General features: G+C 39.3%; 2 protein-coding genes across 6 annotated transcripts in view; one reads left to right on the top strand and one right to left on the bottom strand.

Annotated features, from left to right (window-relative positions):
* Positions 1-13,392, bottom strand: part of RSPH14 (radial spoke head 14 homolog) — a 276,628-nt gene that overhangs the window by 164,505 nt on the left and 98,731 nt on the right. The window lies entirely within an intron of this gene.
* GNAZ (G protein subunit alpha z) overlaps positions 1-13,392 on the top strand; it is a 116,808-nt gene that overhangs the window by 83,336 nt on the left and 20,080 nt on the right. For both annotated transcript variants that reach the window (XM_085860545.1, XM_085860544.1), the window contains one exon: positions 12,228-12,979. In XM_085860545.1, the coding sequence (XP_085716671.1) occupies positions 12,257-12,979 (723 nt within the window). In that variant the 5' untranslated portion in view covers positions 12,228-12,256. The remainder of the gene's footprint in view (positions 1-12,227; positions 12,980-13,392) is intronic.

The following is a 13,392-nucleotide window of genomic DNA, read 5'->3' as shown; positions in this document are numbered from 1 at the left end:
TATATATATATATACATATATATATATACATATATACATATATATATATATACATACATATATATACATATATACATATATATATACATATACATATATATATATATATATATATATATATATATATATATATATATATATATATATACATATACATATATATACATATACATATATATATATATATATATATATATATATATATATATATATATATATATATATATACATACATATATATATATATATATATATATATATATATATATATATATATACATACATATATATGTATATATCTTCCTGTCTGCCAACATTATTTGATGGATGTTTAAGATCCTCACGGTGTCTTTCACAAAGATTCGGAGGGTCATCCCCAGCACCATGAACGGATTACAAATCCCTGCCTGGACTACACGTAGCAAGCCTTCCATCATTCTTCATCTGATCAGAACTCACTTTTACTCTCACTCTCTTCCCCCTTTCTCTCCCACCATCACAGCGTATTTTACACAGCATTTTACTACATTGTACTTTAATAAAACATTTCATTTAAATTTTTTACCGTCAAAATATGTGTTACATTGAGTGTTTAAATTATCTCTGTTAAAGCCAAAAAGGTAATATTGTGGGTGAAAATTATGACGTCCCCCTCCAAAACCTCCCACACAACCTTATTCCATTATAGTACTTCTTATGGAAAAAAAAAATGATTTGATTCAAGTCATTTCTATTTAAGTCACAGTTTTCAAGAACACATCCTCGACATAAATCGAGGTATACCTGTACTGTATATTTATATACTGAAACTGTTGTAGTAAATATACTTCGATCGGTGTGAATCATAGAAGTCTTTGGAACGGGCAAGCAGCCACTTTAGGACATTGATCTTCACTTCCTCATCATGACCAAACTTTGTTTTCACCAAAGTGTTTCTTCAGTGGCCCAAAGAGGTGAAAGTCACAAGGTGTTGGATCTGGGCTGCAAGGAGGATGGTTTATAACTTCCCACCCCATCTGCACAAGTATTACACTGATGAAATTTGCTGTTCTGTGAGGTCTGTTTTTTGTCATGCAACAACACAACTCCACTGGAGACCATTCCTGAGGGCCACCCACAACATATATTACAAATATCATTATGAAGGAGATCATTGTAACACTTTGTGTTTATTGTTCTTCCACTGTCAAGAAAATCGACCTCGATAATTTCTTGGCAATCCCAATACTGTCGTCATTACTTTCCTGGCACTTTCAAGCAGATGCGGTCTTTAACTTCTTGGGTCGTGGACAGTCATTATGGTGCCATTCTGTGCTTGAACGTTTGCTTTCCAGTATGTGGTAGTGAACTCACAATTTATCACAAATTGCAGGTTCCTTTCGAAAGCCATCTTGTTCTCTGTGACAATGTTGCAGAGGTTTAGATGCCACTATCAGTATCAGGTGGCCTTGTGATCAAAGGAAAGGTTTTTCACGAGCCATTTTGAACTCAATCATTGAGAACATTAAGCATTTCTGAATGAAGGTCCCCTGCACTTCCGAAACTGACTCCAGCTTCTGCAATATCATGATGCACAGATATGTGGCAGTTGCTTAGAATCAGTTGTCTCGATAATCTCTTGAGTCGAGATAATGACAGGAGTCATAGAGCTATTGTTTTTGCAGAAGATCACTGACTGATTGTCACCCATCTTTGAACTTGCAAGCCAATTCAAACAAGCTTCTTGAGAGGGTATCACCACCAAACTCTTTCACAAGTCTTCTGTGAATTTCAACCAGTTTAACGTTCTCTTTCACAAAAAATTTGACCACACATCGCTGTTACACAGCACACGATATATTGATTACTCCCATCATTGCTCTAACCACAATGCATTGTGCTCAGTGTGGTGTGGTTATGTTTAATTGATTTGTCATGTGGTGTATTTCAGCACATGTGTGCATTCTTGAGGGGAATCCAATTATGCTGGAGAGCAGTTCCACAGCTCAAGATGCACAGAAATACACTTTAACAGTAACACGTTTAACTGGAGCAGCACTCGGTGGAGCGCATACCTCCACCAGGCTGAACAGTTTATGTTTTGCATCCCACTACGATAAGCCTGATCTGGATCCGGACCTGAACCAAAATCAAATCTGCTTGTTCTCGTCACCGAACCAACTCATCCACCTCGTTATGTCATTACTCGTCTGCAACGTTCTGAAATATTGTGCAAAATATCGTTTTTGGCCCCAACTCTCAATGATGAAGAATCACTTGAAAAGTTAAATAATTATAGTATCCGGAATCAGATCTTCACCAAAATCGAATCAATTTGTCCTTGTAACACTTCCAACTTGTCCGCCAAGTTTTGGCCGAACCCATCCGTATTTTTTGAGATATCCTGCTCACAGACAGACAGGCGTGAAAACAAAACCTCCGTCCACCTTGGTGGCGGAGGTACTAAACAATGAGGATGGTGGCAAAGTGGGAGAACAATTAATAAAAAAAGATGCGGACATATAAAAAACCCGTTCAGCACACGCACTTAACTAGATGGAGATGGTTCCTTGCCTCGGCCTCAAACAAGACTCATTGCATGTAGACTCAATCAGAGACACAAGGCAGACAAGGGAATCGACAGAATAGATGAGGTGGAGGTTTGTGGTATTCCCTTTGGTTTGATGTTCAATGTCGTCACGCTACAACTATGTATCAGGTGACCTTACCCCTCTTTGAGTACTTGCCTCTCTTCAGTCCCTTTCTGGACATGCAGCAGTTTTTTGAACACAGCAGGTGATCACTTTGCAGTTCACCCTTAAAACCACAGCTTGCCGCTCTGGTCTTTCTGCACTCATCTCTGATGTGTCTGAGCATGGCTACTTAATATAGCCAAAACCCCCTGACCTCCTGGGGTGAGTCTTCCCCACTTCATGAGGATTGCACCCCCTCCCTTTCCCACTCCAGTGATGGAGTCGCTCATGTGTTGTTGCCATCTCATCGGAAACTGTGTGGGAGTTGCACAACTGTATTCACCATGTTCCTATGGAGCATGTGGGGAAGGTGAGAAATGACAATGAGGAATGATTAAGAGTGTCAATTAAAGAGGGAAAAGAGACAGATGTGGAGGGTGGGGGGGGGGGGTAACATGGGGATGAGCAGTTGCCTTGACATCGATCCGAGCTATTGCTAATTGAGACTGCCAAACACTTATGTAAACATTAATTTTGAGATAACTAATTAATACTTAACCCCCAAGTCATTTTTCGTCCTTGTCACCAAGTTTCAGAAAACAATATACATGTATATATGTGTGTATGTACCAGGCGTAGTGGCGTGCGCCTGTAATCTGGCTAATCGGAGCCTTGGGTTGGAGGATCGCTTGAGGACGGGCGCTCTGTGCTGGGCCGCGCTATGAGAGGGTGTAAGGCAGCCTGGAATCATGGCGAAACCCAATCCTTATCCCTGTCTCGTAAGAGGCGACCAGGGTTGCGTCAGGAAGGGCATCCGGCATAAAACCTGTGCCAAATCAGTATGCAATTCATAACGGATGATCCTCTGTGGCGACCCCTAACGGGAGCAGCCGAAAGACGAACAACATGTGTGTGTGTATATATATATATATATATATATATATATATATTTTATATATATATTTTATATATATATTTTATATATATATATATATATATTTATATATATATATATATATATATATATATATATATATATATATATATATATATATATATATATATATATATATATATATATATATATATATATATGAAACTGCTGCGGTAAATAAATTGTGCAACAGGCCACTGCAACATGGTTCATTAGGAACAAAGAGTGCATGCCAAGTTACACCTGATCGAGTCACAGGAACAGACCTGGAGGGCAGCCAAGATTTTGCATCAAATACATAAAGCCCTTTCTAACCACTCACGCACTGACTCGCTGATTATAAATGTTTAGTACTTTTGAGGTGGGCTGGTAATTAAATAATCAGCACTCCAGCTTGTCATTGCCACACTACTGTTGATAATAAGAATAGATGAAGTGCCTTGCCCTTCGAGTAAGGCCTGCGTTGGTCTCTTTTGGTTTTAGATCGAAGTCGGTTGTCTTAACGATTGTGGTACTGCCTTGACCCCACATATAGAATCTTTAAAGGGGAACACTTCAGATATGTCATTGGCACAAAGTTCAGGAAAGCACTCCAAGTTGACCTGCGCAGCTTTTATTGCAGGCACGGTGTACATTCCTGATGTGTCTCGTTTCATTGCGGGCTATCGTTTGAATATGTCATTTTGCTTCTTCATTTGCTCTTTCTAATGGTTTGCCTCAAAAGCCTCACCTCACACTCAGTCGGTAAATTAAAATCCCCAAAAGCATCTAGCTGGAGTGTTTGTTTCATCTCATCAATCTGGAGGCGTTAATTGTGAATCGGATGGCGGGTTAGCAAAGTCATGGACAATCAGAATGTAAAATGGTACTTTAAAATTGATGCAATCAAGTTAAGCGCGACCATGAGTTCGGTTTTGTTGGAGCAGCATAGAATGTTTTGTGGATTTTCGGTTTTAACTAAAACGTTTGTGACACGTCAGTTGAGAGGAACACGATTCATACATTTCCCATTTAACTCAAGAACAGTCCCAATAGGTCATTGTCCTCAAAGTACCTGCATTGTTAGGGTCCGATGACTTGTAGAGCAGTGAAGCTCCGCCTCTCCTTACAATATGCACTCTGTTGGAGTGATGTCTGGCCTGCAGCTGGTTTGATACATCAACTGCTTGTTTTTATTCTCATCTGGACCCTTGGCTATTGATGCTACGATCCCTAATTCAAGTGCCATATACGATGTTGATTTGTCCATCGTCCACCAATAACCAATTTAGGTCACATAAACGTACATTGATGTCGAAGAATGTCTTTGTCCTGTGTGTGATTTCGGTTCGAACTTCACCATTAGCTTTAGACCAGTGCTTAAAATAAAATTATGAAACATGCTCTTTCCTTTGATGGTGTTTCCTTATTAAAATGAGATTATAATCATTGTACAAAGTTCACACGATTGAGCTCACACTGTTTTGGATGTTCGCTCTTTAGAAGTGCCAACTTACTTTTGCATATCTTTAGTGTCTTTTAATTGCACTGTCGGTGTAGTGTTTAAATTTCATAATGAGTTTCATTATCAACACGAGCATGTTCTTCTATCATTTATCTCGGCTGTGATTTGCAGCAAACAAAAACGAGAATTGATCTTGCCAAACTTTTAAAGCCCAAATTAATGGACTGAGCAATCTAATGGAGGAATTACTATGTTGATCTTCCATTCATGCCGAGGCTTAATTCACTCCCTCCTTCATTCTCTACAACTGCAGACCCATTGTGGAGCTCTATTTCGTTGCCAATGGGGGAGTTAAAGAGACTTTAAGACCAGAAAGCACACCGAGTTAAGCACTCTTCCCACAATACACTCATTATGGCTTGTTTGTGTAATACTGTAAGGGATGACAGATACTTAAGGTGCTAAAGTGAATGAAGACATGCCACTGTTTACAAACAAACTACCAAGGTAACTGAGGAAACCTTGATGGTATGTACTAGGGCCGTTCAAAAGGTTCTCAGAATGAGATGATTCAGTCAAAGAAACTTAATGGTGTGTGTGTGTGTGTGTGTGTGTGTGTGTGTGTGTGTGTGTGTGTGTGTGTGTGTGTGTGTGTGTGTGTGTGTGTGTGTGTGTGTGTGTGTGTGTGTGTGTGTGTGTGTTTGTGTGTGTGTGTGTGTGTGTACAATAAGTTCTCCCACAACATCCTTAATGTGTCCCTAAAATGTACGACGTTGTTGAAAACGAATTTTCCCATTTAAATTAATGTCTCAAGTAAAAAATAATTGCACTAAAAACACCTTATGAGTCCAAAATAAACATATGTCTGTACATTTACATTCATTAACATCCTAACCATAAAATAAAATACCTAATAAACAAAAAATTAAAATAAAAGCATTATACAGAGAAAAAAAAGTAAATGTAGAGTTGTCATTAATTCACTGAAAATGGTTGTGGATGGAGTTTGTTATGGTGGAGTTTGAGGGAAAATGGTGGGCTATTGCGATGAGGAGGATGGTGGAGCAGAATGCACCTCCACAAGTGCCGACACGTCGTGATGTTTAGCGAAAATTTACTTCACAAGAAAAAAAAAAACGTAACTTCACCGAGTGGATGCTGTATGAAGACAAAGATAGTGTGAGTAGGGGATGTGTTCTTCCGCCTCTTGACACTTTACATCCTTGCGCATGCAGTACATACTGTATATTGTACCAACCTCCTGGGATACTGTTCCGCCGATGCAAGCAGTTCCTAATTTTGCGTGGGAAGGAGGAAAGTCAAAAAATCTGGCACACCGAAGGGAACCAACGACGTTCTATGGAAATATTGCGACGTTTTGGAAAAAGTGTTCCACTATTAGTAAGTGACGTTGTAGGGAAACAATGTTGTGGGATAACTGTATATATATATATATATATATATATATATATATATATATATATATATATATATATATATATATATATATATATATATATATATATATATACATGAGTATATATATATATATATATATATATATATATACATGAGTATATTAAAGAAATAACTACCCACATCTCGCACCTGTGAATGGAGGGAATAGCCAATCAGCTCTCACCTAATCAACTAAACCCAGGTGGCGAGGATTATATAAAGAAATTAACACATCCCATGCTCCTCGAGCCGAAATTGCTGCGTAAAGCAACCAAGAAGGTCTACAAATAGCGCTTACCTTGTGTCAGCCTTCTTAATTGCTCTAGGTCTTTCTTTATGTTACGTTACATGGAGCAAGGGCAGTGAATCACAAGTGCAAAGTTTCGCATCGATTGCTGCAGCACTTTCCAAAATATAATTTTTAAATATTTTCCTTGAAACCAATGTGACTGCCACACAATGTGACTGATGATAATCATTTTTATGTCATATGTATGCAGCAAGTCATATGATGAGATCATTGTTCAATAAAATATTTGTAGCAACAGTCATGGATCATCACTGCAAAGTCTCGCATCGAAAGGCTAAGCGGTTTCAGAGAAATATATATATATATATATATATATATATATATATATATATATATATATATATATATATATATATATATATATATATATATATATATTAATATGATCGACTCAGCATGGGCAATATTGGTTGAAAATTTCAACATCATCAGTCACATGGTCTCACAGCCATGGTGGACAAAATTCCTTATCCGATCAACGCCAAACTCCAAAGACATGATCGGCCACCGATTCTGAATTTGATTTGATAAAGAGGACGTTGTGGGTCAGTTGTCCAATTGAAGCGGGGTTGTATCGAAGTGGGGCGGCGTGATTTGTTTTTTTTTTCACCATTGATGCGACTACTCAAGTATAATGTTTTTGTGATAGCTATGACGTTATAGGTCACGTGGTGTGGCAGCCATGTTGGAAAAAAGGAAAAACTTTGGACCTCTGTATCTCCGAAATCGTTCCTTGGAAAAAAAATTGAAACTTCGCACATATGATGTACTCCGCATGGGAAATAAGGGGGATATTTTTTATTGCATACTATTGAAATGATAATGGTGATGATAACAATAATAATAATGATACATAAATATGATAATCATAATGATGATTGTGATAATACTAATTATAATGGGACATGATGATAGTGACAATAATAATGGTGCATAATGGTATCAATTATGATAATATTGAAAATGATAATACTGATAATGATAATAATAATGGTAATGGTGCGTATATACGTCTATTAATTACGTCTGATTGGAACATGAGTATGTCTATTAATTAACTAGAAGGGCACTCGGAAGAGCGCACACCGGCGCCACGTAATGCATGATCCACGAGAACATATCGGGCCAATTACATCTTTGAACTATCATTCTCTACAGTACGATATTGTTTTTGGTCCAATCAATGGTGAAGAATCACTTTAAAAATTAAATAATTCTCGTATCCAGATCCGGAGTCGGATCTTCACCAAAATCGAACAAATTCGTCATGGTCACACACCCAACCTGTCCATCAAGTTTCATTCGAATCCATCTACAATTTTTTTGAGATATCATGCTATATATCGTTTTTGTCCCTATCTCTCAATGGTGAAGAATCACTTCAAAAATTCTAGTAGCTGGATCCGGATCCGGATCTTCACCAACATCTAATCAGTTCTACCTTATCACAAACCGAACCTGTCCACAAAATTTAATCTGGATCCATCCACATTTGGAGATATCCTGCACACAAACAAACAGACAAACAAACAAACGAGAATAGGACATCGTGTAGACGGTAGAGCACGACACTTGCAAAATCCATAAAACAAACTTCACCTCAAAAATAATTGGTGGTTGAATTAATTGACCAAATATGCAACTCCTCATCAAATTTCAAGTGAATTGGATGAAAATTGTCAATTTTAGAAATTCGCCCTATGTTGACCTTTTGGTCGATGTTGACCTCAAAAATGATTGACGTTTGAATTCAGTGACCTGAAATATAAATCCTCTTCAAATTTCAAGTCAGTCGGATGAAAATTGAGGATTTTAAAAATACCTTCTTAGTTGTTGACCTTGGGACTATGTTGACCTTTTGGTCTGTTGACCTCAAAAATAATTGGCTAGTTGAATTCAGTGACCTGAAATATAAATGCTCTTCAAATTTCAAGTCAATCGGATGAAAATTGAGGATTTCAGAAATCTCACCGAAGTTGTTGACCTTTTGACCTTAAAAAGCAAGAGGCCTCTTCCTTATGACAAACTCTACCATGTGGTGAAGTTTCGTAAAGATTGGTTTGAAATTGTGACCTGTAGGCAACAAACTGACATACAGAGAGAATAACAAAATTGACTGACCAATATACTTGAAAAATCTTTGATTTTGCAAGGAACAAACAGACAGACAGACAGAGAGGGGTGAAAACATAACCTCCTTCACCTTCGGTGGCAGAGGAAATTTTGTAACAATGGAATATGAATACAGTACGTCTATTAATTATGTACTCTTGGAACTTACATACATCCATCCATTACATACTGATGATATGCGAGTACGACGTCTGGTAATTACATTTCATTTGTAACATGAGTATGTCTTTTAATTAAGTCCCAAAGCCTGGTGTTGGCTTCATGGTTAAGCCCCTATCCTGCCATTAAATAACAACAGGTGGATTGACTCAGCTTGTCCTTCCGAGGTCGGCAAAATGAGCAGGTCTATCTTACTGGAAACAGGGGGTACTCCATCAGCAGGCCAGCTGGGCTCCCAGCAATGATGCAATCAGCAGCCATAGGCTGCAGAGGAAATGATGATGAATTGCATACTATTGAAATGCGAGACCTATAAAATTGGAAATCAGCAAAAACAGATCCCCTTAACTACCGACCAATTAGCTTACTGTACTTCCAATCTTCAGCAAGGTCATGGAATCCATCATCACAGATGAAATAAATCATTCCTTTTCACCAACAGCCTCATCTCAGATCATCAATTCAGATTCAGACCAGGTCACTCTACCTTGGACATGCTGCTTTTACTCTCTCAACAATGGTGGAGGTCCTCAATAGCAGACATGAGATCATGCAGTCTTTCTGAACATATCTCGAGCATTTAATACAGTCTGGCATCCTGCCTTGCTCGCCAAACTGTCTTCCTATGGAATCCAAGGCCAACTCAACTCTTGAATTACCGCAGTGACTTCCTCCACTCTCGTAAACAACATGAGGCTCTCAACGGAACCATTTCATCTCCACTCCCTGTCAAAGCTGGAGTACCCCAAGGCAGTGATCTTGGCCACATATTATTCCTAATCTTCATCAACGATCTCACTGACTCTGAAAAATCCTCTTTATCCCTTTCCTGATGACTCCCATCTCTGCCGCGACATCTCTCATTCTTCTGATAGACAGGCATCAGTCTCTTCCCTCTCCTCAGTCCTGGACAAAATCACAGAGAGGTCAAACACAATTTTGCTTCTGTATCCATATTGTCCAACCTTTGCGTTCTCCCTTCCTTGGTTATCTGCATCCCTTGTTTCTCCATCTCCGATTACTTTCTCCCTCCACCCTGCTGTTCTCCTGGTGTTCTCTTTGTTATGCTGTGTCCTGATTTGTTCCGTGTCATCACTCTTCCACAAGCAAAGACCATGTTAAAAAGTAAATAATAAAAATTATAAATAAAACAATGCCCCTACATTTGTGCCATTTTCGAGGAACGTATTCCACCTGTTGCAGGGTCTATTTATTACGTACTGTTTGAACGTGTGTTGGACTGTGAGTACATCTATTAATGTTGTACTATTGAAACATGCCTTTTCGACCTTTAAACCCTTTCTGCCCTTCAGAGCCCTCTATTTTTTTCTTTTCTTTTTTAAACGGAATTATGGCTCGCAGTGGAGCTGCCACTCACACATCTCATAAACATGAACACAGAGACGAATACACGAGACAACACAGGACTGTTAAAGGAAACCAACACAGACACTGAGCTTTGGGTCAACGCTGTCACCACACTCAGGATGGCATTTCCAAAGGATGATTTTCCTTTTCCCCATGGATGCCAACCTTTGGGGAGTGTCCGTGCTCTTAACCTTGTAAATGCTGAACGTCAAGCAGGATAGGAAGCAGTACGTACCATTTTTAAGGGCTTTGTCTGGAGTTTGAACTGCTGACCTCCCAAACTCGGAGCAGACGTCCTTAAACCCTTTTTAGTCTTTTTAAGACCCATTGGACAATTTGAACCCCTTTAGAACCATTAGACCCTTTTTACATTCACCTTTTTACCCTTTCAGACCTTTCACCCTTTCGACACTTTTTAGACCCCCTTTGACCTTTCGACCCGTTTTTAGATGTTTTATGACCCCTTATACCCTCTTACACAATTCAGACCCTTTAGTCCTTAAATTACACTGTTTAGACCCCTTTTGACCTTCACACCTTTCAGACCTTTTAATACCCGTTAGACACTTTGGAACATTTTCGACAGCTTTAGACACCTTTTGACCTTTCGACTTTTACAACTTCTCAGACCTTTGCCCTTGAGACAGACCTATCATTTTCACTCAATGACCTTTCATTCACTATATCCTTCCATTTATTTGCCACACCAAATACACCACACAAAACAAGTCATGGCTGGGGTCTGTAATCTCTGATTGCTCTTTCGAGATATCCCCACGCTTTTTGAAATAAACCGGGGGATATTGTAACCGGTTCCGTCTGTCTGTCTGTCTGCCTGTCTGTCCATCACGCTATCTCCTCCTAAATGGTTAAATATGCAGATATCCAGGTTATGATCCCCACATAGAAAGAAGGTGCAAAAGTAGTATCATTTTTGGCCCCACCCCCTGGGTCAGGGTCGCAAGGTCAAATACGCAAAGATGCAATTACAGGCACATTTAAACCTTTTTTTTTGTGAAACTGGATATGCAATCAACATTGCGGGATACATGAAATATGTAACGATTTTTTTTGGATTTGACAACATATCCAGTTTATGCCATCGGGGGTGGTGACTTGAGGTCCCAGGAATCAAAATGGGGGGAAAAAAATTTTAACTCAACATTTGACATTGGGTCAATCCTGGTGGAACTTTGTGCCACCTTTCAATTTTCCTTTCAGTCTATCAGCTGCCTGTCTATCAGAAGTTAGAAAGTGTGGAGATTTTGTGATGGTACGCAATGGACTTCGCTGTAGTCGTTGGTTTGTCTGGTTTTCCTTTCATGGTGATGGTTACTATTATCATTCTGAATAATGCCATGATCTTTTATACCCCCGCTATCATTCAAACAAAACCATATTTTCTACCCCCGTAAAAAAAAAATGCTCATCAAGGAATAAATGCATGGGATATTTAATGAAGTGGCACGATGACATTTTTTTAGCATTTCCCTTTCGTATCATATGAATAGGATGTTGATAGATTTTCAGAATAAATTTGAGCCACAGTGAATCGGGTCACCGGGTGACCAAAACCAATAAAAGAAGAGCTAAACGGTAAACTGAGACCATCATTGTGTTCGACTTCTTTGACAGAGGCTCAAACAAGAATGTTTTTAGGATCTGTAGTTATATGCTATTGCTCAGCAAAAAGGCAATTGCACTTTTGCATATGTAGTGGATAAGTGTCCTGATAAGTGTGCGCTGCAGATCTGTGCAGATCCCCAGACAGCGAGAGCATGGGTTGCCGACAGAGCTCTGAGGAGAAGGAAGCAGCGAAACGCTCACGCCGCATCGACCGACACCTGCGTTCTGAGAGTCAACGGCAGCGACGCGAGATTAAACTCCTTCTTCTGGGAACCAGCAACTCAGGAAAGAGCACTGTGGTGAAACAGATGAAGATAATCCACAGTGGAGGCTACAACTTAGAGGCCTGCCGTGAGTACAAGCCCCTGATTGTGTACAATGCCATTGACTCACTAACACGCATTATCCGTGCCGTTGGTACATTGCACATCGAATTTGGCAACCAGGAACGTGCCTACGATGCTGTACAGCTGTTTGCACTCACGGGTCCAGCAGAGAGTAAGGGTGAAATTTCAACAGAGCTGCTGGGCATCATGAAGCGTCTTTGGGAAGACACCGGTGTGCAAAAGTGTTTTCAGCGCTCCAACGAGTACCACCTAGAAGATAACGCACCATACTACCTCAATGATCTTGATCGCATAGCTGCGGTTGACTATATCCCCACTGTGGAAGACATCCTCCGTTCAAGGGACATGACCACGGGAATCGTGGAAAACAAGTTCACCTTCAAGGAGCTCACGTTCAAGATGGTTGACGTGGGTGGACAACGCTCCGAGCGCAAAAAGTGGATCCACTGCTTTGAAGGTGTAACAGCAATCATCTTTTGTGTGGAGCTCAGTGGCTATGACCTTAAACTTTACGAGGACAACCAAACGGTGAGGATCTTGTCTTTTTTATCGAGCATGGCCATTGATATTATTGAACATTGAGCACGTTTGTAGTGAAATTTAGGTCATACAATTACAACTATAACTACCTGTGTGACAGAAATAATGATTTTCTTGAAGGCATTGTACAGGTGTTTCTACAGTGTAATGTGGCTTATTGTACTGGGTGACATTTCTGAAGGTTGCTAGGTTACATGGTAGCCTGCTCCAGCCGACCTTTTCTAACAGATGTTATTGAATTTGCACATACGCTGAAGAATTTAAACATCAAAAAGAAAAGTCAAATAGTTGTCCAGATTCGTGTATTGCTTTGCCTTTTCTCATTTTAAAATAGATATCCGTTGAATGTAAACGTTTCTTGATCATTGTGTCACGCTGTAAAGTAATTCCAACAACTCCAC

Source organism: Eptatretus burgeri, chromosome 16 (assembly GCF_056783735.1).
Source record: "Eptatretus burgeri isolate ZD-2024b chromosome 16, Ebu_testis_v1, whole genome shotgun sequence".
Taxonomy (NCBI): domain Eukaryota; kingdom Metazoa; phylum Chordata; class Myxini; order Myxiniformes; family Myxinidae; genus Eptatretus; species Eptatretus burgeri.
This window is presented reverse-complemented; position numbering and strand designations above follow the sequence as displayed.